The sequence below is a fragment of the Ambystoma mexicanum genome, chromosome 4p (genome assembly GCF_040938575.1).
Source record: "Ambystoma mexicanum isolate Mex_15411 chromosome 4p, UKY_AmexF1_1, whole genome shotgun sequence".
Taxonomy (NCBI): Eukaryota; Metazoa; Chordata; class Amphibia; order Caudata; family Ambystomatidae; genus Ambystoma; species Ambystoma mexicanum.
In genome coordinates, this window is record NC_090927.1 from 905,966,178 (window position 1) to 905,992,905 (window position 26,728).

General features: G+C 45.9%; 1 protein-coding gene across 13 annotated transcripts in view; it reads right to left on the reverse strand.

The window, feature by feature from the left end:
* ANKRD6 (ankyrin repeat domain 6) overlaps positions 1-26,728 on the reverse strand; it is a 1,122,185-nt gene that overhangs the window by 92,779 nt on the left and 1,002,678 nt on the right. For all 13 annotated transcript variants that reach the window (XM_069606486.1, XM_069606494.1, XM_069606490.1 and 10 more), the window contains one exon: positions 6,927-7,040. In XM_069606486.1, the coding sequence (XP_069462587.1) occupies positions 6,927-7,040 (114 nt within the window). The remainder of the gene's footprint in view (positions 1-6,926; positions 7,041-26,728) is intronic.

Genomic DNA, 26,728 nt, shown 5'->3' on the forward strand with positions numbered 1-26,728 from the left:
CTCTATAAAAGCTGGATATAGCATCTTGTAATGGCCCGCTGTCCAGAAGTAACATCCAGAACAAAGCAAGGGCCATTAGACAGGGGGGCAGACCATTACCTGCCCCATACAGCCATTACCACAATCCCCTATGCTAGACTAAAAAAGACAAAAGTTACATTGAAACACATAATGCTGCGAGGACAGAGATTAACATGCAGAGGAGAATAGTCATGAGCAACGCGCTGAAAGAAAGCATACAGGAGTAGCCTCATGCAGGAGGCTGACTGAGAATAAGCAGCAAGATGCTGAGCAGGCAGTGGGATACAGAAATGAGCATATCCGCTGCAAAGCAGTTCAAAAGAGGGGAAACAAAAAGAGAAGCCAGTGGAAGAGGGTTACCCTCTAAGTGAGAGGCAAAGGGTACTGGTGGCTTGCAAAGAACATGGAGAACCTGGGCCTGTATGGACAGTTACAGACAGTGTTCCTCGAGCTGCGATAGGACAAAGCACTAATGCTAGGTTAGTTTGGTAGTGCAGTTTTCTTTCTAGTTGGTGAAGGAGCTGAGTGTACTTGGTTTACATGTAATAGCGTGGATGCATTTAGTCAGCAGACAGTGATAGAAACTGAAGTGGAGCAGGATGAATAAGAAGACTTTTGGGACACCAGATGCCATGGTGTGAAGGGGAGAAGAGACTGAATAGAAAGTAGGTAACATGACCTTTAGTGAACTGCTTGTAAGAAAAGAGGATAGCCATTATCAATGGTGGGTGGAGACCAGCAAGGAGCTTGGCAGGTTCTCGTAGAATCTTGTGGACAAAAGTGTTAAAAGAGGATGAGAGATCAAGGAGGATCAAATCACTGATGCTGTCTGCATACGCAGTTATCCTAGATAATCCAGTTAGCAGACAAAGACCATGCAGTGCCGCAGCCAAGGCAGACACCCACTTGGAGTGAGTCAAGAATGGATTTGGACTTGTAGTTTGTCACATATTTAAATAGCTGAAATGGGAAAGGGAGGTTAGAGATGGGTTTAATAATTGGCCAGGTATGTGCTTTCAAAGTATTGCATGTTGAGGAGATGGTGCAACCGTGCCAGAGGTGAGCCATTGGTTTTGCAACGATCAGGTGGTGGTCAGAGATAACAAGTTGTAGACCTATGAAGATTTCCACAGGACAAGGGATGAGGGGTAAACCGGCAGACTTGCATTTGGAGAGTAAACATTCAAATTAATTGGTAGTGGTGGAACAAAGCAAGACTGGTGATACAGTGGTATTCTGTTGACCATGGGGGTCATTCCGAGGTTGGTGCTAAGAGAACGGCGATGCCGGTAAAGGAATACCGTATCGATTACCGATACAGGCTATTCTGACCAGCCTGACCGCTATTAGCGGCATCAAAAGTACGGTGCCGTTAATAGCAGTCTGGGCGCGGGCACGCGACCCATCATGCCGGCAATAGCGGCATGCCGCAAACTGGAGTAGATCACAAGTGAAGCGGACATGCAAATAACGGCTTCATGAAGTCGGAAAAAGTGGTTACCGGCATGCCATAAATACCGGCATTGCAGACCAACCGTAAAATGCCTTGAGCAGTGTTCCCAACTGCCACAGGTCCACACAATCATCACAGGTGGAGGCAATGGAGTCTGGCCCAGTACAAAAGGAGCACACCCACACACCACACCCCCTCCCACACCAAGATGATTCCAATAGTAGTAGCATTACTGGAGCTGGAGGACATGCTTGCATTGCCACAACAACAACAGCCAGCACCACAGAGGAGACGCAGGAGGAGGAGGAGGAGGAGGGTGAGACAGGCCCAGCATGCCCCACCAGTGCAGCCACCGTTACCACAATGGCAGCCCCCAATCCCTCGCATCAGAGCCAGTCCTTTCAACCTAACCCCTGAGCAGATCCACACCCTTTACTGTCTGGACCGGGACACCATCACCACCATTTTGGACCTGATACATGATGACATAGTGAGCCTCATTGAAATACGCACCCCCACCCTACTGAAGGTAGTGTCTGTGCTCCACTTCCTTGCCACAGGCACCTACCATCACACAGTGGGGCACATGCATGGAATATCACAACCCGTATTTTCTCGCATTCTGAACCAAGTGCTGATGCCCTCCTCAAGCACACAAGTGACTACATATCTCTACCACATACTCCCGAGGAGATATTTGAAAAGTTGGCTTCCATGCACTGGCAGGCATGCCAAATTGTGTAGGTGCCCTCGACTGCACCCACGTGGAGTTGGTGTCCCGCATGCCATGGAGGTGTTGTACCACAACCGCAAGCAATACCACTCCATCAATGTGCAGATGGTATGCGACGCCAGCAAGATCATCACACATTGTTGTGCCCGATATCTCAGATCAACTCATGACTCTATGTTCCTGCGGAACTCCACGGTACCACGCTTCATGGAGCGACATGCTGGACGACGTGCTTGGCTGCTAGGTAAGTAGCAGGACTGGCACATGGCATTAAAATGGGGGGAGAGTTGCACACACCACCACGCTGTCAATGTTGATGAGACTGCACGATGTCCACATCAGCGAACACTGTGCCCCAAAGCATCACAAACGGTGCATGACACCCAAATCCCATATGAATGAAGTAAGGTCGACACCTATCACTACATGACTAACAGGAAACCACCCCACATCCCACAACATGTGCACCACTCATCAGCGGCCGTCACCCTCCGTAACGCCATCCAGCACCTTGCAGTGCATATGAACTATGTTGCTGTCTCCAGCATATCACCACACAGGACAAGCATCCATGTGAGTGCATCAAACTGAACCAACTGGGGAATCCACTGTCTGTCACAGGGCCGCCACACCCATAGGAGTGCTGCATGTCACCATGGGAATAATCAGCACTGATTGCCCAATATTGCACAGACTACTGCCAACGCTCCCTCTAAGTAAATCTAACAGAACACAACACCTCAATAATTTGACACTAACAAAGCTGTATGCGTGCACAATGCATGTGCAACAAGACGTCAGAGCACATCATGTATCATCTTGAAGATGCAACCCACACCATTAGTCCATGGTACAGGACACATTGAGGGACTGAAAATGGCATAAATACATCCAAGGGCATGTGCATGTGGCCAACGATAATCTGCAGGCATGTGTGATTAGTACAGCTGTCCATCATGAATCAACTAATATTTACATTTTATTGACTCTCATGCAGGTGACAGTGGCTACCCCTTGAAGCCGTGGCTCCTCACCCCTGTCCGAAATCCACAGAACAGGCACAAGGAGGACTACAATCGTTCCCATACCCATATCCGTGTGGTCATCGAGCAGACCTTTAGCCTGTTGAAGGCACGATTTCGCTGCCTCAGCCGGTCAGATGGGGCACTTCTCTACAGGCATCAGGGCATGTGTCATGCTGCACAATATGTGTATCCGCCGGAACGTGCCCCTGCCCCCTGACTGAACTGCTACCACCTGGTGATGATGAAGGGGATGAAGAAGATGTGGCCGGACATCATTGCGGTGCCGATGTACAGGAGGGACGTGCTGTGCGCAAGTCAGTGATTGCACAATATTTCTGACACATGGCAGCAGAGGGTGACATGATAGTTGGACAGAGGGCACTGGGTGTGGGGGTACATGTATACTATGCACTGTATATGAATAAATGACACATGCGCAATGATGAATGTCCACTCAGGTCTTGCTTTTCACACAACGGGTGTATTAAATATAACAATGTTAACGAAAGTGCAAAAACCCTCCACCCCCACAACTCCCCCACAGACCCTCCCCCCCTCCCCCATCAACTCCCCCACACACCTTGACCTCCCTCCCCCTCCCCCCACAACTCCCCCACACATGTCCCATCAGGTGTCCAATGCCTACATGAGGCTGCCCTGTCTATCAATTTGCACTCCCTGGTCAAGGTGGCGGCATGTCTTGGCGGTGCAGGGTACGTGCCGACCTTCGGAGCGGGCTCGTCTGCGTCGAACTGGAGGATGGCGGTGTGGCCGCCTGCTGGGATTGGGTAGCGGGATGCCCTGCCCCCATGGCATCCGCTATGCGGCCTAAGACCTGGCGGAAGGCCGAGACCTCCTTGCAGAGGTGGCTGGTGTTGTCTGCAAACGATGTGGCCATGGAGGCAGTGTTGTCCGTGATGGACCTGCCTAGAGAGGCAAAGTTCTCACGCCACTCCTGTCTGGCCAGTCTGTTGTCATGTCCTCGACAAACTGCCGCACAAGGGCAGTAAACTGTTCCGACCGCTGCGGCCCTGCAGGTGACCCGTGGATGTTTTGTTGCTCCCTGGCTGTCCTGCTCAGCCTCCCTAGTTGTCAAAATGGGACTGAAGTGCCCTTTCATCTGCTCCTGACCAGGCATCTGCATGTGTCTGTGATGCGTCAGCCTACTTTGCTGGGAGTGTGTGTGTGTTGGACCATGGCTTGACTATTTTGACTGACATATTGGTTGACTTTCATCAGACTTGGCATTACAATGTTTTTTTTAGGACACTCACCTCCATCGCCCGATGTTGTGGCGCCACACTCCATCTCGCCAACACCTTCTATCCCCTCCATCCCTATCATGCTGACGCAGATGTCCTCCCATGGGGTGAGCTTGATTGATGAGCTGGGACCTCCTCCTGTTCCCATTGCTTGGCTCCGGTTCACTGACAGAATATTTCAAACTCTCAGTCGCAGGTCGTCTCAGCGCTTGCGGCAGTCTTTGATTGTGTGTGGGGTGTTCCCAACAGCACTGACCTTCTGAGAAACAAGTGCCCAGATCTCCATTTTCTTCAGTACTGCCTCCCTCTTCACGTTATTGGAGAATACCATGCCAGCATGCTCCTGCAGTGTGTCAACCAGCATCTGCAGCTCATCCTCATTAAATATTTCTTTCCACTGGTGGGCAGCTCCCTTCTTCAGGGCCTTGGGCATAGTGGTGTAATAGGAGGATGTTTTCATGACAACAGCAGAGTCCAACGGGTCCTGTGTGGTGAGGTTGGCAACGGATTGTATTTTTAAAGATGGCTGCCGTGCTCCTTCCCGTTCCTGTGCGATGACGCTACTTCCGGTTCCGCTTATTAGCGGTGACCGCTAATGCCGCATTGGGCCATGCAGCTAGTGCTATCTGCGCTATGCTTGATGCCGCCAAGGGCATTTATGGTGCCTTTAACAGCATGGCAGTAATGTCCTTACCGGCATGGCGCAAAGCTCGTGCCCGCAAAGTCGTAATAGTCCTCTATTAGCGGACTGATGACTGCCCGGACCCGCTATTTACGCCATGCCGTTAAGGACCGTTACTTACCTCCAAACTCAGAATGAGGGCCCAAGAGTTTTGGGGCAGGAAAGGAGGGCAGACTGGTTTAAAACCTCTGCTGCATGGTGAAGGTACTGGTTTCAGGGAGGTTGTCTCAGTTTTTCGGTGAGTACGAAACTGGATTCAATGATCTGGGGTCTAGGATTTTCTGAAAGCACTTGGGAAGAGTTCAGCCTGATGTTATAGATCTACCCCCGGTTAAACGTGTGCAAACTCCCTGCATGTCAGCGAAAACTAGTGTGTGCCGGAGGAGAAGAAACATGTTTTTTTAGTGGAATTCTCTGCACACCGTTGCCAACATCATCAACCTTTGTCCATGGACACCCACCACTGCACCGGGTTCCCCTTTGGCTGCTTTCTTATTTCCGACGGTTGGGGTTTGAGTTTGGCTGGTAGAACACAGCACATGAGCAGGAGGCATGTTGGAACAGTTGAACACAGTCTCTCCTGTTTAGGCTACTCTGAAGATTCTAGAAGGAGTGGAAGGTGAGAGGAGAGCTAGACTGTAGCAGTTCACTGCAAGCGAGATTTGCTCATTTAACAACTCTAGAAATATCATGATAAATGTTACTTGGACATTTCATGGCTGGTAATGGGGGAATCACATGAAGTTTATTTGGTTACATTTTACATCCATTTCAAATAATATATTTAATGATAAATAGTTTATTCCGATAGAAGAAAAATCCATTAAACAGTCACACATTATCAACATATCATTAGATACAATAAACAACATAAAATACAGAATACAATAGTAAAGATTGATGTATAAAATATTGTACAATCCACCAAAAAACAGATGAAGAAAAGCTGTCCAAGAGTACTTCCCAGGGCCATATCTAAACCACAATAATTCAAAGTAAAATATCCACAGAATTCTATCCCATTTTCATTGCCCTCCTCAAGTAAGACAGCAACGCCAAGGCCCCATACTCCAAGTCAGCCTTGAGGAGATAATATAGAGATGGACGACATTGTGTAAAATGTTGCTGCCTTAAGACAGGGAGAATAGTTTGCTTCCTTAAATAGGAGTAAACAGGGCAGAAAAGGATAAAATGCAAAGAAATCCTCCCTTGGCGACTCACACACCGGACAATACGAATCCTCAGAATATCCTGCCATTTTGATGTATTAGTTCTCAGCTTAAGATTGTTGAAACGGGCTCTTGTGGTCAACCAACCACCTGGTTTCTTGTGGCCAAATGTTAAATACTATTGGATAGAGTCCTCACAACTAACAATAGAATGAGCTCTATTAGGTTGATTAACAACTCCCTCGCTTCACGCTGCTCTTTAATTGTGGTTGCAAAGGTTTTCTTGTTGGGATTCTTGTATTCAACACTCATTAAAATATAGTTTATAAATGCAACATGTTATCTATGCCTTGAGTTGATTTCCATATAATCCCATGTTGCTTCACTTTCAATTTTTGCAGGTGTGTCTGTAAGCCACTACATATGAGCAAAAACAAATTCGAAACAGAGTGGATTGTGAAATTGCTTGTCAGGTGATTGGTTGGTCTCCGGAACCCTATTCAACTATGTTGTAACATAAGTAATTTGCATTCTTTGCTGTAACTCAACCAAGGTGAAAAAGAGAGAGACTGTGCCCTTACCTGATGCTTTTCACCTTCAACTTTTTCCACTTCAGCATGCTGCTGCAAGCGAAGGAGACACTCTGCTTTCTCTGCCGCCAACCTTTCCATCATCAGTTTATCCAAAACCTTCAACTGCAGAAGATGTACACAAGGATGACACATTACTATTACTATCATAGAAAAAGATATTTCTTTAAAAGCATTTCCGAAATGTATGATAATAAAAATATCATTTAACTAAAATAATGTTGAGATATGTGGAACATCATTTTTCAGGCTTGTGGATCTGCTTAGAAACACATGCTTTGCATAGGCCGACATCTATTTTATTTTATTTATTTAATATTTATATTGCGCCCGGTAGCTCGCGAGCCTCGGGGCGCAGAGACAGGAATACGAAAGACTGACAAATGGTGACAGGACGGATAGGACGGGACGATCACATAAGATTACTCTGACTGGGAGTGAAAAGGGTGGCGGTTTATTTGAAGAGGTGGGTTTTTACCATTTTGCGAAAGCGGGTATAGTTGGTTTCCAGTCTTAGATGGTCCGGAAGGTTGTTCCAGAGACTGGCAGCAAGAGTCGGAAAGGCTCTGCCTAGGCCGCTTTTGAGTTTGTGTGGGGCTGTTGCAATTTTGCCGAGTTGGGACGATCTCAGTGTTCTATTTGGAACGTATGGTTTGTTCCTCGTTTTTAAGTACGTTGGTGGCTTTCCGTGAATGCCTCTGTGAACGATGGTTAAAGTCTTAAAGTGCACCCTATCTTCAATTTTCAGCCAGTGAAGCTCCCTTCTGGAGTTGCTGATATGCTCTGTTCTAGATTTAAGCTTGACAATTCTTACAGCGTTATTCTGTACAACTTGGTAGCTTTGTAGGCACTGCTTGGAGGCACCCAGGATTAAGGCATTGCAATAGTCGAGGCGCAACAAGATGGTGGCTCTTGCTATGGTCGCGCAGTTGTCCTCTGATATAAAGGGTCTAACGGCTTTTTTCAGGCGGAGGTGGTAGGCACAGTTTTTATTTATGTACTGTGCTTGGGCATCCGCCCCCAAGGATGCTTCCAGCAGCATACCGAGGGTTTTAACCTTGCCTAAGACCGGTATGGATGTATCTTTGATCTGGAAGGATGTGTAAGATGGGGATAGCTTAGCTCGGGCGGAGGATGAGCCAAAAATCATGAGCTCCGTTTTTTTCCCGTTAAGGCACATCCAATTGGAGTCCATCCATTGCTCCACGTGGTTATATATCGTGGTAAATTGCTCGCTGTCTTTCTGATAGTTGCCACTTAGTTCAAATACAAGCTGCGTATCATCAGCATAGTTAGTGAAATAGGTGTTGATATGGTCGAGAACAAGGCATAGGTACCTCAACTAGAGCTTAAACAGCAGTGGTGACATGCTGGCCCCTTGGGGAACTCCACAAAGGATTTATTTTTCCAAGGAGAACCTGTCCCTCCAGTGCACCCTGGATATTCTGTTTTTTAGAAAGGACATAATCCAGCTGATGGCTTCATCAGAGCAGTTGGTGGACTTTTTTTAATGCATTCTGGAGTAAGTTGTGGTTGAGGAGGTCGAATGCGGCACTGAGGTCAAGTAGGATGAGAAGGCCTGTCTTACCCTTGTCAATAATACCGAGCATTTTGGTCTGAAGGTCTAACATGGCTGTCTCTGTACTGTGGGCAGGGCAGAAGCCGGACTGTTGTGAGTGGAGGGAGTTTGATTCCTCCACATGTGTCTGGAGTTGCATGGTGGCGATCCTATCCATGATTTTGAGGATGAAGTTGCAGTTTGTTATGAATCCCGTTGATTGAGATTGTTTTTTTTTACCAGGGGGGTTACTGTGACCTTTTTGATGGCATCAGGAACTTTCTGGTCTCTGAAAGAGGCGTTAATGATCTTTGTCAAGGTGGGGGCGAATATGTCTGAGTTGTCCAATATTATTTTGGGCGGGATGATATTCTCTGCACATGTCGTGGGTTTCATTGTTGCCAGTACCTTGATCATTTCACTGCTGTTGATCTCTGTGAACTTAAAAGTTCCAATACCTGATGTTGCGGTCTCGACTGGCAAGGTGACTGTCGTTTTTTTATCGGTCAATGAGTTTATGATAGTGTCCCTGGCTTTTGCGATTTTGTTGAAGAAGGCGATCTGAGTATTATCACATTCTTCTTGTAAGGGTAGGAAAGGAGGGGTGATGGCATTAGGTTTTTCTATAGATTTTAGAATATTGAACAGTTTGCTGGTGGAATTAGCGGCGGTAGAAATCTGTTCATTATAGAAGTTTTTCTTAGCCTCAGTTATCATATGTTTATATTTTATTTCGCTTTCCTTCCAGAGGGCTTTATTGGCTGACGAGGGGTCTTTTAGCCAAGCATTTTCTCTGTTTCGTTTATCCCTTTTTTGTTCTGCTAGTTCTTTGGAGAACCATTGTTGTATTTTTTGAGTGGGTCTAGTTGACTTGGTTTGGAGGGGAGCTACTTGGTCTGTAAGTTTTTCGAGATGACTGAGTACGTTTGCTAGCATAGTTTCACAGGAGTCATTCTCAGCTTGGTTATTATCCACCTCAGCCAAGCATTGTATGAGATGGTTCCTGTCGATACTTTTGTAGTTACGATATGTCCAGAGAGTGGGGCGGTTGTGGGTTTTAGGTTTAGGGAGAGGCAGAGTGATGTGAAAAGCTATGCTATGATGGTCTGACCATATGCACGCTTCTGTCTTAAACTCTCGAGTTTCAAGATTGTTAGAGACGACCCAGTCAAGAAGGTGGCCGTTGTCCATTGTGGGCTCTTGGTTATTGATCTCAAAATCAATGTTGTTTAGGGATCTTTGTAGTTTACCAGCTTCTTTGTCTTTAGAATCGCCGTACCAGCGATTAAAGTCTCCCATGACTAATGTGGCTGTGTTGGGTCCTTTAAGCATGTTACGTTGGTGTGTTATTTCGCCGTTGAAATCTGGGGTGGACGTGGGAGGCCTGTAGCGTATGATCAAATTTAGGCTACTGTTAGCCGTGGGGGTGTGTTTGAGGTGCAATATTTCACAGCCTGTGCATGCTATGCTGTTGGGGAACATGTGGATGGAGACTCTTGCAATGACTGCAACACCACCCCCGGGCCTTCTTCTCTATTTGAGTAGAAGATGGAGTAGCCTTCCGGTACTGCAGTGTCGCAGGTGGGGCCAATAGTGTCCTTGAGCCAAGTTTCAGTTATGCAAAAGATGTCTATTTGTTCATCGATAATCCTCTCTTGAACACATTGTGCATGTTTATTAAGAGAGCGTGTGTTTAGCAGGCACATTTGTAGGTCTAGCTTAGTTGAGGGGTGAGGCTCGGGGCTGTTCCGGGGGGAGCGATCAGTTTTTCCTTCTTAGCGGGCCTTTTGATGGCAAGTTGTTCCCTAGTATCCTGACAGGTACGGTCAAGGACGGAATCCACCGCTTTTTGGACCAAATTAATGCGCGCGTACTTACTCAGGTCAGACGTGAGCTTGTCAATGGGGAACATCCCCATGATTGCCTATGAAGAAGTTACAAAGGTCTATGTAGAAACCAGCAGCGGTTTCCGCCCTGGACCGGTGCAGACCGGCTTGCCCCTGAAAGCGCCGGCGCTGAAAGCGCATGACTTATCTTGATGTAGACGGCAAGGACACCTGGGAACTGTAGTTCCAATAGAAATGCAATAGAAATGCAGCAAAGTAAACAAAATACGAGTGCTTGCTCGTTGCGCTAATATGAAATGAAAACGTTTAAACACACAAAGGAAGTTTTCCCAAGTTACAAAGTATTTTCCCAAATGACAAAGTATCTTCAGAAGAGCACGTTATGTAAATAACGTTACCCCAGGTGAAACTGAATAGAAGGCAGCGGTTTGGAAAATGGGCCTTGCTTCTAGCCCTCCCACAAAAATACAGTTACCTTTCACCTAGGCGACGTGTGCCTTAGGGCTTGATAAAGAAGGCCGGCGGGACCGTGGGAGTTGCAGAGTATTGCACATGAAGTCTTTCGAAGTTTGAAAAGGGACGTTGACAGGGTGTGTCTAATACTATCCCTAGTGTGACGTACCCTGTACCCATGATCCCTCTCGTGTCGAGGTCCCGCAGATAATATTTTTCTGCCATCATAGATCGCTATGTTATCGCGGAGTCAGTAGCAAAAGCTACCATGGAGTTCATTCCATTTAATTTCAACTGCCAGTTACCGATCGACACACTTTTTCGATGGCGGATCTTCAGAAACATTTTGATGCCAGATTCCGGACACCAAGCCAAACGTTTGTTCCGACGACTGGCTTCGGCCTACCAGTAGGGAGAGTGGAGGGACTGATCCTTTCTGTCTAGAGAATGCCTGCCCCTACAGCCTTTGTCTTGCTGACTCTTTGTCCACCTTGTATTATGGAACGTACTCCATTTAAATTTTGCCCGAAGTGCAATCAGAGGTTTCCGTGGAAAGACACATGTAGAGTGTGTAACCACTGCCTTTCCAGTGATCATGGGGGGTCCTGCTGCACATTGTGCAAACTCTTTTCGGCTAAAACCCTTAAAGAGTGTCGAACAAAGTGGTGGGCGGCACACACCATGATGGCGGAGTCAGAGACCGCTGTCGGGGAACTGCGAATCAGATCACGAAGGCCGAGGCAACTGAGACTTTGATTCGGAGCTCAAAGACATTAGTGAGGAACACTCCGGTTCCTGCACGCCTGTCCCTAGCCTTGAAAGGCAGTCACGGCGTGTTGCTATGAGGAAGACCCCTGGTGACAAAGGCTTACACGCACACATGCCTGCACCTAAACACACGCCCCAAGGCCGCTATTCGACGGATCTGTCGACGGAATTGGCGTCTCTCTACCTCCAGATCCATCACTGACTAAGCCTGCTGTGGTTCCGCCTACGTGCCTACCACAAAGCATTCATGTAGATACTGCGGCAAGGGGCGTGCATAAACATTGTTCGACCGTTGAGGCAGAGACACCAAAACAGCAGCCGAAAACACATACATCTCATTCTCCAGCAGAAAGACATCACAAGGAGCATCATGCTCATAGTAAACAGACCCCTGGTGCCTCTGAGGACTATCTCTGTCATCAACCATTCCTAAAAACGTCCAAGGGAAAGCCCCAAGGAAACCCCCAGGGCTGACTGTCCTATAGAAGGCCCAACAGTGACCCGCAGGGCAACCCCTGATGTGGCAAAGCCCACCCCCTGCAGAAACTCCAATTACTGGGGAATGGATTCAGGCGAAACTTGAAGAAACCATGGCCAAAATCTCCTTTTTGTTGACTTCATGAGCAAGTTGCCTACTCCACAGAAACCCTGTGGAGCAACTTCCAGGGCCAATGGGACCTACACAGCCCCAACACCCCCCCTGTCGCCCATGCCTCATCCTAGTATCACGCCCTCGGAGGCTTCTCAGGGTTCTTAGCAGGGTGACCTGTAGTCAGATTAGGCAGACCAAGACATTTGAGTCGTCGATCAGGATGATCCCAACCAAGATGCCGATGACGACTATCTAAAAGAGCAGGATGACCCGGATCTTACCTTTATATATCCAAACGACGCCTCAGCAGTCAAGAGCGGTCATACTTCACCCATAGCGAAACAACTGCTTTATAATGAGTGGCTCAAGAAGACAGCTCACCACTTTGGAATACAGATGGATTAGACGAGTCCTGAGGGAACTGATTTTGTTGAGGACATGCTCAATGAGAAAAATTGCATTAGTCAGGCGATTCCCCGACTTTAATCCATCAAAAAGAGGGTCTCTCCATCCCTGTCGACCCCCTCAATCACTAGGGCAGTGGACCCAAAGGTGGAGAAAATCTTTAAGTCGTTGCCATCCACTCCTCTTTATATCAGAGGACATGTTAAGTCGGATTCTCTGGTGGTCACTACTACCAGTAAGAGAGCTGGTGTTCCACTCTCCACCTCTAAGGTGCCTCTGAACAAGGAATGTAAAAGCCTCTACATCGCAAGTGGATCCTCAAGTGGCTTGGCTGTTGGGCTGCTGTGCTGCTACTTTCTTTGCTTGCTGCCTTTTTTTCCACAGACACGCGTACATGACTAGTCGGCAAGGAGAAGCCAGTCATTCCGCAACGTGGAGCGTTGCCGCGCTCTTGGACTTAATTTGGCCACACCCATTTTCATATCCCACCTACCAGCCATCCCATTGCCACACCTGCATCAGGAACTGGAAAAGACCTTAAAACCACTGTGTACGCGCATCGCAAGTGAATCCTCAAGTGGCTTGGCTGTTGGGCTGCCGTGCTGCTATTCTTTGCTTACTGCCTTTTTTCCCACGGACATGCGTACATGACTAGTCGGCAAGGAGAAGCCAGTAATTCCGTAATGCAGAGCACGCTCTTGAATTTAACTAATTGAACTTTCTTTGTGCATGCACATTTGTGTTATCATAGCGCTGATGGTTATGGTGGTATGTCTTTCTACTGAATCTCCCATTTCCTAACTTCCTTTACTTCCACTTTACTTCTCCAGTTTGGTCACACCCATCTTCATACCCCGCTCACCATGCCTAGAAGCCTACCAGTTATCCCATTGCCACACCTATTGTCACGCCTGCATCAGGAACTGGAAAAGACCTTAAAACCACTGTGTACGCGCATCGCAAGTGGACCCTCAAGTGGCTTGGCTGTTGGGCTGCCGTGCTGCTACTTTCTTTGCTTACTGCCTTTTTTTCTACGGACACACGTACTTGACTGGACGGCAATGAGAAGCCAGTCATTCCGCAACACGGAGCGTTGCCGCGCTCTTGGACTTAAGCAATTCAACTTTCTTCGTGCATGCACTTTTGTGTTATCATAGCGCTTATGTTTATGGTTATGGTGGTATGTCTTTCTACTGAATCTCCCATTTCCTAACTTCCTTTATTTCCGCTTTACTTCTCCAATTTGGTCACACCCATCTTCATATCCTGTCCACCACACCTACCAACCTACCAGCCATCCCATTGCCACGCCTGCATCAGGAACCAGAAAATACCTTAAAACCACTGTGTACTCGCATCACGCGCGCATCGCAAGTGGATCTTCAAGTGGCTTGGCTGTTGGGCTGTTAGGGTGGAGGGTGAGTGGTACCCCCCTCTTTATTCAACTTGCTGTTCTGTGCATAGGCCATGTGCCATAGTACTTTATTGTTAGCAATGGCGTCTGGCCTGCGTAGCAGCCGCTTGACCGATATGGCTTGCACTAAGATTGTTAACGTTGACGCTTTGATATGCAGCGGAAACGCTGCTTATTCAGTTTCAGCTTCTATCGGGGAACCCTCTCTTCCTGATGTTTCTAATATAACATTTAAGGAGTGTATAACGAAATATTCAACATCAGAAAACTGTTCATCCGAGCATGGTCTTGCTGAGCAGTCTATGGCCGCAGTAGCTGCTGGAACCATTTGCCCGCTCAGCATTTTCAAAGGCAGTAATGCTGCAACTTCGTCAAATTTTGTAGCAATTGCAGTTAATGAGGAAAGTGCCCCATATGGATTTAATTCGCCATCTTCTAGTATAAATGATGTAATGAATAATTCCATCTCAGATGGTGACTCTGCCAATGAAAATTTGGGTGATGGATCTGCTCCGATCTACGAATTAAACAAACAAATTCAGGCTTCCATTGGCGAATTAACGCCACTAATTGATAAGAAATTGCTGTTTGATCGAGCAGCAAGTCTGATATCTCCTAAGTTTCCTCGCCCACCTGCATTGCAATTTAAAGATTTACCTCATGATGCTAGTCCGTGTCCTTCCTCTAATCAAAAGGAAAGAACACCGTTTTTGCCATCATCACAGCAATTCTATTTTAAGCCTATTGAGGCTAAGAACAATTCCAGCCATAATGTTCTACAGGCAGATGAGAGCAACGAAATACCCTATACCACTCCGCCTTCTAGCCCATATTCTTTTCCGGTTATTATTAGGATACTGGACCTTCTTGATAAAGGCCACGATTTTACACATATGGTGCTACGAGAAATGAAGTGCACTTCGAATGATATATTGATTAAACTTAATCGCCTTGAGGGTTATATGATGGCTAAAGAGGCTTTTCCCTGTGTGCTTTGCCCTTGCGCCGTCAGTGCTCACCAGCCACCCAATGTTATTATTAGACCCCTTTCTGTAGAGAAACAGATCCAGTGCTGTATCCCCAACATGAATGAGAAGACGCAGGGAGCCAATGATGATCACCAATGTCGATCCTGATGCGAGCCCTGTCATTGATGACAATGATATTGACTCTATCAAACAGGATATTAGAAAGATTAAGCTTCCTCTAAATATAAAATCTAGCTCCCCCCAGCCTGATACAATGCAGCACCTCCGGATAGTCCATCTGTCCTGATAAAAAATATTGAAGAGTCTACTATGGATGAGGCTAACGAATGCGTTAAGAATGAAAAATCTCTGTTTATTTCAAGGCGATTAAGAAAAATCCATCTGAAAGCTAAAAAACATGCTGAAAAGCGCAGAAAGGAAAAACAGATGTTGAAGAAAGATGATATTAATCCATCCGCTGTGGAGATGGATGCTGCTCACGTTGCGAAAAGCAAATTGCTTTCCCCCCAAGAAGACGAGGCTATTGATGTTGATCAACTTTCGGAGGAAAGCCGTGCTTTGTTATTGCATCCCTTATCTCCTAAAATAATAATAAAAAAGAACAAAAATACCATCAAGCCCCCTCTCAGTGCTTGCCCAAATGGTATGCAGTCTAAGAATATCTGCACTTCTAACTTGGCAACCAAAAGTAAACCAAAGGTGAAGGATATGTTACCTGGTGTTCAGGATGGCCTAACTCCGTCACCTAAACAAGAATCCATGAAAACCCAAAATAGACTAGGAAATTACTTTCCTTCAACGGGTATAAATACTACCTCCAAGTCAGCGACTAAGGCACCTGCTCCAGTTATTTATAAGGGGACGGCAAACTCTATTGAACTCTTAGAGTCCAATCAAAGTGTTACTCTTGCTTTAGGGATTCATGCCGGTTCATCAAATGCTGAGGTTTGCTGCAAGGACGCGCATGATGCTAAATTACTCCATCCTCCCACTAAGAACGATTATGTGACTATCCGTGGCCCTGGCAAACGTAGAGGCCTTTCCACACCCAGCACTGATCGAGGTCCCAACAATAGCATTGGTAGTACCTATTGTGTCATTACACAAGAACGAGCAGGGGGTCATGAGCAATGTTCAACATAATCTATTAAACCTAGGCCAAGATTTAGGACACAAATTAGTAGCCTCAATTCCAATAGGTCCTTTGTGTAATGATTAAATGCAGGGAACTATATCTGACCAACCATCCTTTATAAGCATGATTCAGATCCTAAATACAGCAGTTGAGTGTGGTGCCCTTTCTTCGCAATTATTAGCAAGAATATTTAACTTAACCGAGATGAAATACTCCCAGACGCAGACTATGAAGGATCCTCATCATGTTTCTCTGGTCTGTCCTTCAAATATGACTCATTTCACTCCCCTACTATCAAGGATCCCACTATGGCCACCTCAGAGATCCCTGTGGTATCCAACCCAAATCCAACAGTAACATCTCACAACCCGGCTCCTTTAGAGCAGTGATGTAATGAAGGGGCAGCCCTATCAGAAGAGCTTACCATCATAGGACTGGAAGGGAACCCTGAAATCTTAGGAAGTGAAAGGATCAATAGGAATTTCCTTTTGGGAATATTAGCAAGGATACCCTCATTGCGCATCCTAACCACTGCAGACTTCGATCGAATCGCCTCGGCGCGTGAGAATAATCACAGAATGTTAGGATATGTATGTAATCCAATGGTGTTAAAATTAATTTGGAGCTTTAGAACAGAATTAAAAGATAACCATTAACTGTGAGCTTGAGGGCCATGAATTCCTGCAAAAACCAGTTCCAAAGTTAGTGGATGTTCCTCCCCATGTGGTACCGATTGGCACGACTATGGAGCAAAATTGCATATCCCAGTTTATTGCAATGACAGCAGGAAATCGAAACCTAGCGTGGGTAGAGCCTTTAATGCGTTCAATATCTTCTTTTAAAAATGTATTCACTACGACTTAGCAAATAAAGAAACCAGGCTTAACTCTAATTTCTTGGAATTCTTGTGGTCATCATGCACTTCATGGGTGGCTGGCTACATTCTTTGATGAAGGTTATCCTGATATCCTTCTACAGGAAACAATGAGTACTACCGATGTATCTCTAGAAGGGTATTATACTGTCTGTAGGCATGCAACTAAGGGCCTACTGGGACGTCCGATGGGAGTGCTTGCAATTGCAATTAGCAGCAGGATTAAATGTCAATCGTCCCAGGTATATCTTTCTCCTAATGTGGAAGCGATTGAAATGGATATGTACGAAAAAGATGTGGACCAGCTGTTTGTGCTATCTTTATATTGGAATCCATTGAAAATAGTTTTAGAGGAGATGTTTGATGACTTGGATCTATGTTTAGAATGTATACACAACTTGAGAGCCTTGCCCAAGATCATCATAGCAGGTGATTTGTATTCCTTATGTCTCATGAGCAATGTGGAGAATAATTCCAGTGGTAACACAGTGAAGCTTGGAGCTCATAGTCGCGGTGCCAAATGGGTTGCTTACTTTGACACTTGGGAGTTATCCTTTGTAAGCATTCCGGCAGCGGACCTTCAGCACACATGGTGTTGTGGTAACTGCACCTCAATGATTGACTTTTTTGCTATTTCTAACACATTGCTGCATTTAGTCTTGCCGGTGTTGATCCATCCGATTACTACAGGTGACCATGCGCCTATTCAGTTAAACTTAACACTGTTACATGATTTCCAAAGAATTAACCACTTGCTTCCTCTAAATGAAATCAATCGACCCAAGCTATCAGTGAGGTGGAATCCTTGTTTATGTAAACGAATATCAGAGAAAGTAAAATCTGAATACACTATCGCTTCACTGCATTGGGGTCCACACGTATCACCATTTGTTAAAGAAGGAACTATATGTGAGATAATTGCTGCTGCTATACAAGCTATTCAGGTTAAACCTTTTACAAAAGGACCACCCTGCCTCAAAAATTTGATTCTGAGACCCAGCTTCTAAAAATCGAATTTTAATATCGTACAAAAACAAACTGAGATTTTTGCGGAGAGCGAAGTCAAATGAGCTTAATTGCGAGATAGTACGCAAATTATGTATGCGTGGCACTAAATACATATGGTCTATTATACGCAATACCACTCCCTCTAAAGCAGCTTTTAATGAGAACATAATACCTGCGCACCTATGGGTTTCTTATATCTCAGAGAAATTCTCTATTCCTGCTCGTCTCAAATCTAATGCATTTGTGTTTTCAAGTGAAATGGGATATTTTGAATTAGTCCGAGAATGACATCGTTTGGGCAATTAATAAATTATCCCAGTCTAATGCACCGGGTCCGGATGGCATACCTTCATGCATGTACAAAGCTGAACCGGCCGTATGGGCAACCATACTTTATTTTTTAATTTTTTATGAAACATTTTATTGGGTTTTTAACAACATCAACAAAACCAATTAGTATCATCAATGCATCATTTGTAATAGCTTGCGTATCCCCCCTCGCTCCCATGGGCAACTATACTTAAGATCAAGTTTGATGTAATTCTTAAAACCAGTAATATACCAGAGCAATGGGGAACATCAATAATTGTTCCAATCTACAAGAAAGGCAATGCATTGGATCCCCACAATTACCGACCCATTTCGCTCATTGACACAAGCGCGAAGATCTTCACGAGCCTATTATTGTATGATCTTGAAAAGTATATTGCTAACAATAATATTCTTGCGAAAGCCCAGATAGGTGTTAGGAAGGAGATGTGCACCTCTCTGAATGCAACTCTGATGTCCCATATTATTGCCAACACAAATAAGAAAGGAGCGTTCCCTGTATATATTGCAAGTATCGACCTCTCTTCTGCCTTTGACTGTGTGGTAAGTGTTGTGTCCCCGCCAGGGGAGTTGCAGGCGCGCAGGCCTCTGGGCCTAATGATACGCGGGAGCCAGATTAACAACCTTCTTTATTTCCATACAGGCGGCAACTGCCGCAACCTTCCCTCCTCCCTCCCCTTCCCCTGATGTCACGTCCTGGACGTCTCATCCCAGGGCCGCAACGGCGGCCCACCCACACAACGATGTGGACCAGCTGACAGTAAGGAAGTTACTTTGGTCTAAACTACTTCTATTGGGCATTCCTCCAGGAATAATATATTGGTTAATAAGGTTGCATTGTAACACTGCCTATAAGGTAAAGCTGTCAAGAGAAGGTGCTATCACTGAAGCTATTAAAACTTATATTGGCCTTAAACAAAGTTGCAACCTTGCAGCAATTCTCTTCAATCTTTATCTTTGTGATCTGGAACAGGTATGGAAGGAGCTTGGGATGTACCCGTTAAGAATTGGCACGCTTAGACTTCATAGGCTAGCATTTGCTGATGATTAGCTCATAATGGACACTAATCCAGCTGGTCTTCAGGCTAAATTGTCTGCATTTGAAAAATATGCTTATAACTTAAACCTTATCCCTAATGTTAGCAAAACAAGTATTTTGATTCTCCATGCTGGCCGAAAAATAAAATCATTCAGATGGAAAATCGGTGAACTAAGTAGCAGCTCTTCCATTTCCATCTGGAAAGAAAGACTTAACCAGAAAGCATGTCCGTTAGTAAGCCAAATGAAGCAGATTTTTACAAAATATTGTCAATTCTCTCTTATCCCTCTATGTGACTTTGTTACTATGAAAGTGCAAGCCGCCCTTATTTACATTCTGGATATATGCCCTTTTGATTTAAGCTCCTATCTTGACTCATTGCAAGGTCGACTACTCAAAGAAGCTTTACACATTGCATTGTCAATTCCGAACTGTGCGATCAGGCATGAGCAAAGTCTTATATCATTATCTTGCAGAGTGATATGGCGCTCGTTATCTAGCTATGCAAAGTTTCTGAATCCGCCAAACAATTGCTTGTACAAAGATCTGCAATGTCTAATGGAAGAAAAATCAGTTGGCTCCATTAATAGTTTTAAAACCTGTATGCAAGAGATTTTAGACAGACTTAGTGTAAAACACAACGATCTATGCATTAGACCTGCCTTTGTTAAAAAGAAATTATTCGAAGAAGATTGGATTCGAACCATGGACCAATTGAAACTATATTCTTCGTATTTAGAATATGCCAAATTCTTACGGAAGCGTTTGCCATGTAATCCTTATGTTGCCATATTTCCTTGTTCTGTTATCAGATGTTTATTCATGCGTTTTAAGATTAACCATTTTCGTACTAAGGAACGATGTCAGCACTGGGCTGACATTACGCATACAATTTAAGCAATGTAGGTTTCCCCACTGTCTGGAACCATACGAAACCCTGAAACATTTGGTGCTAGAGTGTCCCCATTTTAAAAATTCATGTACGCTTTTATTGATGACATTTGTTAGTACGGATTTCGTTGATTGCACTGAATTTTTATGGGACAGACTCATGAATGGTATACATTACCCATTAATTTTAGCAATAGAACATTTTTTAAAGATTGTGGAAAAAGAACTTGTACATTTTGAAATTCTAGATGATATTAGCTAATCTTGATAAATGAATTGAACTTAAAAGTTGTTTTTAAATAGTGTGTAAAATACATGTTGTGCAAATGGTAAATCTGTGACACTATATGAATGTAAAGATGTTTAATACTGTTTTAATGTGTTTTGTATGAATTGTTATTTAACGATATGATAAATGTGCCTTTTGTAAAGGTTTATCTTTTAACCAAATACAAATAAAAAATAAAATAAAGCCTCTACATGCTGGGCAAGCGTATTACTACTTCTGGTGCATTCATGACCAGAAAAGCCAACAATCTTACGCTGGCCACCAGCTATAACAGCACCCAGTGGGATGACGTCATTAAACATCTAGATTCAGTGCCGGAAACCTTTTCGATCACACCTCCTCAAGGTGGCCACAGAGGGAAAACAAGTGTCACAGAATATTGTAAATAACGTTCTAGATTCTGCTGAAACATCAGGGAGGGTTATCGCTTAGGGAACTTTTTTGGCTCAGAGAATTGGGCTTTAAGCCAGAAACACAGGCAGCCCTCATTAACGTGCCTACTGAAGAGGCAGTCCTTTTTGCTAAAGCTGTGGATGAACAGCTCGAGACCACCAAGAAAGAACATGAGACCATCAAAACAGTGGGTCAAAAAGCAAGTAGACCATGTATACAAAAGGGAGTGTTCAATACGTGCTGGAATTTCCGGGCGCAAGGATTCAGCAGATTGAACTAATCTAGCGTGGGAACATCTGGTGCCTCCTTCTACAGCCTCCAGGGTCAATCGCCCTACCAATACCAGAAGCGTGGAAAAGGGCGAGACAGAGTTGCAGCCTCTAGGGGCACAGCAACCCCAGCCACCAAATGACGGGCCGATTAATATTCCCTCGCATGTGTCCCCAGTCGGGGTCGCATAACACTTTTTACCCAGCAATGGGAAGGAATAACTTCAGACCGCTGGGTACTCGACACAGTGGCCAAGGGATACTCTGTGGAGTTCCTAGAAACAACTCGCAACACTTCAACATCTTGCAAGAAGAAATTGAAATACAGCTCCAAAAGAGAGCAATCGAACGGGTGCCATTTCTGGAAGAGAATCAAGGTATTTATTCAATGTACTTCCTTTTTCCAAAGAAAGGTCTAACAATGCGCCTAGTGCTGGACCTGCGCTCTGCAAACACGTATGTGAAGCCCCAAAAATTCAGGATGACAACATTGCAGGAGGTCATCTCACTACTGGAACTAGGGGATTACATAGCAACATTGGACATGAATGATGCATACTTTCATATTTCAATGTTGCTAGCGCACATAAAATACCTAAGATTCAAAGTGCTACCATTCAGCATTGCATTTGCACCCAGGCAGTTCGCAAAGGTCCTAGCAGTGTTAGCTGCCCATTTGCGAAGGCAGTCTATTCCACTGTACCCTTACATACCCCAGAGCTGCCTAGAAAACATGCAACAATCAATCAATCTGTTGTTCCAATTGGGCTTGTGCCCAGCCAAGTAAAGCAGTTTCTGGGGGCCAAATCAAAACAAACAAAGGGCTAATCTTTCCTTTCTGAAAGAGGGTTCAAAACATGTTATCATATGATATTTTATTTATATCGCTCTCGTACACAAGTGTTTCAGACCGCGACCTGACAAAGGGCCAGTGACATTGAGAACGCGCAAGTGCATGGGAAAAGGGAAAAGGGGAAGTGCCAGGTAGGGGGGGCATGGGAGGGGATGAGAAGTGGAAAGTGCAGGACAGAGGAGAGACAGAATAAATAATAAAAAGTAAAATACATAAAGGTGATAAACAGTAGTAGTGCAACCAGTAAGTGGCAAGTGCTTGGTTAAGCAGATATGGTATATCTGAAAAGTGCAGAAGAAAAGTGGGTGGGGGGCTGTATGGGTACTGATACAGACCCCAGTGCAAGGGGTGGTTCAAAGGCAGTGCAGGAGGCTGGCAAGGTGAGCAGGTACCTGGGCCCGAAGGACAGAGGGTGACAAGGTGCACATTGCCGAGAAAGGAAAACAGATCAGCAGGGGTGAAGAGGTGCAAAGACAGAAGCGGAGAGGAATGTCTTGAGGTGCTTCCGGAACCAGAGATTATTCTCCTCAAGTTTGAAGGTGGCAGGTAGACTGTTCCAAAGGGAGGCCCCAGCCGAATACAGAGATCTACCCACAGCTCGTTTCTTTGAAAAACAACTGACTCTGAGGGAGTTTGAAGTAGAGGCATCCACAGGGAGCCAGTGAAGGGATTTCAGGGCTGGATAGATACGATCCCAGGGCTTGAGGCCAAGGACAAGTCTTGCAGTCCTGTTCTGGATTAGTTGTAAAGGGCGGATAGTGGAGGCAGGTAGATTTAGAAGGAGGCCGTTACAGTAATCCAACCTAGAGAGAACCAGAGCTTGGGAGACAGTGAGCTTCTGAGGGGAGGAGAGGAAAGGCAGAGTACCTCTGAGGAGGTGCAGTAAGAAGTTTGACTTTTTAGAGACGTCAGAGATGTGAGCGGAGAAGGAATGAGTGTAGTCAAAGATGGCGCTGTGGTTCTTAGCCTCGCAGGTAGGGGTAGGAGGAGAGTCAAGGGAGGCCGGCCAGAGAGTGAGCGGAAAGGAAGGTGAAGGTGTACCGATGAGGAGGATCTCAGTCTTGTTGGCATTTAGACAAAGATCATTGGCGGCACACAAGTTTTGAATGGTGATTAGGCAATCAGAGATGAGGGAAGAAGAGAAGGTGGCCGAGGGAAGCCTGAAAATGAGTTGCGTCATCAGCATAGCACTGGAAATTTGAGCAGAAAAAGGAAATGCAGTAGGCGAGAGTTGCCAGGTATTGGTTGAAAAGCCTGGGCGAGAGGTTAGACCCCTGGGGAACACCACAGGTAGAGAGGGAGATAGATGATAGGAAGGACCCAAGTTGCACCTGGGAAGGGCGATCAGAAAGGAAAGCAGTCAGCCAGGCCAGAGCCTGATCGGTGATACCCAGGTTTGTCATGGAGATGGTTGAGCAGGGTGGTATGGTTGACCGTGTCGAAGGCAGAGGAGAGATCAAGTAGGATGAGGACAGAGGGGATGTTAGAGTCAAGGTTGGAGAGCAAATCTTCATGGATGTTCAGGAGAGCAGTTTCCGTGCTTCTGGCAACTCTGAAGCCAGATTGGTGGTCATGGAGAGAGCCAACAGAATCGAAATTAAGGTTAAGCTGAGAGATGGCCAGCTTTTCCAGTTTACCCAAAAAGGGAGTAATGGAAATTGGGCGATAGTTAGCCGGACAAGAAGTATCTGCAGTGGGTTTCTTGAGGAGAGGATGAGGGGAGGGAAAAGATCCAGAGGCAAAGGAGAGGTTGCAGAAATCGGCAAGGGCCTGTCATGATCTCTGCTTCCAAAAGGTCAGGGTTTTCCCAACTCCCTTGGAAGCAGATCCATAACCCAGGTTCCGAGTGCCAACCAGTCCCAATTGGGACCTTTTGGACCCAGTCCTGGCGCCAGTGGCACCAGGCTCATAAATATGCCCAGTCCCAGCGCTGGAAGCGCCGGGCTCATAATGCTTGGGTGGACTTACCTTCAGCAGACCATGCTGCTTACTTGCCTGCCAGTTGAGCCTCTGATCCTCTTCTGTTTGGAACTACTTTTCCTGTTGGGTGGGGCTGGAGCCACTCCCTAGATTCAGAACACTGGAACTCTTCTGGAAGGCAGGAACTCTTTTCTTACCAGGAACTCTTTTCTTACTTAGGCGTGGCTGTGGAAGGAGACACCTAAGCACTACAGGAGGCTATTTAAACCACACCCGGTGGATGAATCTTGCTTTGCGTTATTCTGCAACCTCTGCAGCAGAACGCTCATCGTGTCTTCTGCATCCGGTCCTGGCCTAAGGAAAAAGGCTTACCATCCTGAATCCAGTCTTCAGCAACACCTATAAAGACAAGAAAGAACAGGTTAGCATTCCGGCATCTGAAAGGCAAAGGCTTACCATCCTGAATCCAGTCTTCAGCAACACCTATAAAGACAAGAAAGAACAGGTTAGCATTCCGGCATCTGAAAGGCAAAATCTTACCTACTCTTCGTGCGCTCCGGAGGTCTTCACACTGCATTCCGGCATCTGAAAGACAAAGGCTTACCAACTCTTCGCACGCTCCGGAGGCCTTCGGCGCTGCATCCCGCATCTGAAAGACAAAACAAGGTGTGTTTAAAGACATTGGGGAACTTTAATACTCACGTGCCATTACTCCTTTCCACATCTAATCCAGTGGGTATTCCGGCACCCTGCAGCCGCTCCGAACTCGTACCTGCAAAATAAAAAGACAGTTAGAGCGCATCGTGAAGCAGGCAACAAGCGCTTACTTACGTGCTTCCAGGCGCTTCTATTCATCACACGGGCTCCATCTTCAACTCACTTCAGCCTGTCATCCGCCATCGCCGGAACCCTGCAAAACAAGAGACATCATTACTAAAGACTTTAAAGACATTTGAATGACTCGAAACTTACCGTTCGTGCAGTAAACGATGGACAGCAGTCCTCTGAAGTCAAGAGGCCTGCGCTACCTATCCAGTGAAGAAACCGGTTACAGCACCCTGCCCCGAGGCAGATGGAGAGCTCGGCATTCACTTACCTAAGACATCTTACTCTACACGTCAGGCATACAGTGCACAGAGGTCCAGCCCAAAGAGCCAACCGGGTGCTACACATCACCTTTGAAGATACGGTAGTCGCCCAGTCAAGACCGGCGCCTCTGCGAGAATCAGGTGAGCGTTACAGAACGCAAAGCCTACCGCAAAACTCTCACCCAGGCGCTATGGAAACCTCGGATACGGACCCCCTAGCCCGGTTACTTGGGGAATTAAGGGCAGAAGTGCATGCAGCTCGTCAGGAAACGAATGCTCTAAGAAGGGAACTAATTATTTCCAAGGAGAGAACAGACAATCTTGCTAGACAAGTGCTACAGTCACAAGCCGGACAGACCCCGTTACCCGCATCAGGGGCAAATCTTCCTTCAACATCCTCTATGAATCCAGTCAGATCAACCTACCTGGGAATGTACCTCTGGCTCCGCCCGAACGATTTTCTGGTGACCCAAAGAGGTTTGCAGTATTTATCAATCAGTGCCGGTTGCACTTCTTATGCCGGCCAGCAGCCTTTCCAACTGATCAAGCAAAAGTAGCTTTTGTACTTTCGTACCTTAGTGGCAATGCGGCAGACTGGTCGATCCCTCTAGTTAATCAAGATGATCCGGTTCTCCATGATTTTCAAGCCTTTCAGCTTAGTATGGAAAAACTGTTCGCAAGACATTCACAGGGGCAGGCCTTGGACAATGAGCTTCTTTCGTTGCGACAGGGTAATCAAGACCTTTTGGCTTATATTGCATCTTTCAATAGACTAATAGTGGAAACTCAATGGCCTGAGGACAAAAGGATTACGCTATTTTATAGAGGTCTACGTGGAGAGCTCAAAGACGTTTTAGCCCAAGTAGTGAATCCCCCACAAGACTGTTCGGATTATATAGACTTGGTCGTTCAAATAGATCACAGGCTGCAGAACAGGAAGGCCGATCGTTCCAAGTTTGATGCTCGAGTATTTTCCAAACCGCCAACTCCTTCCAAAGGAGTAGACTCCGGGGAACCCATGCAAATAGGGGGTCTGAAAGGTCCTCTAACACAAAGGGAGCGGGAAAGGAGGAAACAGTTGCAATTATGCCTATATTGCGGAAACTCAGGGCACTTTCTTCGAGACTGTCCGGTGAAACCTGCCAAGAAGGCAGTAGGAGCTGCAGTTACCAAAGTTACAAACTCTGAGCAGGGAAACGACCTCGCCCGACAAGAATAGAGGTCCTCTTGCCGAGCGTGAAAACCAGTTCCGTGACCTCGCATTTCGTGATACCTATGGTCCTCATTAGCCCTGATAATCCGGATTGATTACATGCAATTGAAGCTTACGTCGACAGCGGTGCCATCGGCAATTATGTGGATCATGAAATGGTTTTGAGGATGAATCTAACTCTTTGTCCCAAGGCTGTAAAGGACGTCATTACTACGGTGGATGGTACGGAGATAGCCTCCGGGCCAGTAACGCATACCACTCAAGAGGTGACGCTAGTAAGTCAAGATGGACACCATGAGAAGATCGTGTTCGATGTGATCAAGGCCCCTCAGTTTCAGATTATTCTAGGAATACCTTGGTTAGAGAAACACAATCCTCTGATCGATTGGCGAGCAAGAACGGTCGAGTTTCCAGAATGTGTCTCTACTTGTCACCCTCCACCTGGTGTTGCACTGGCCGCAATTT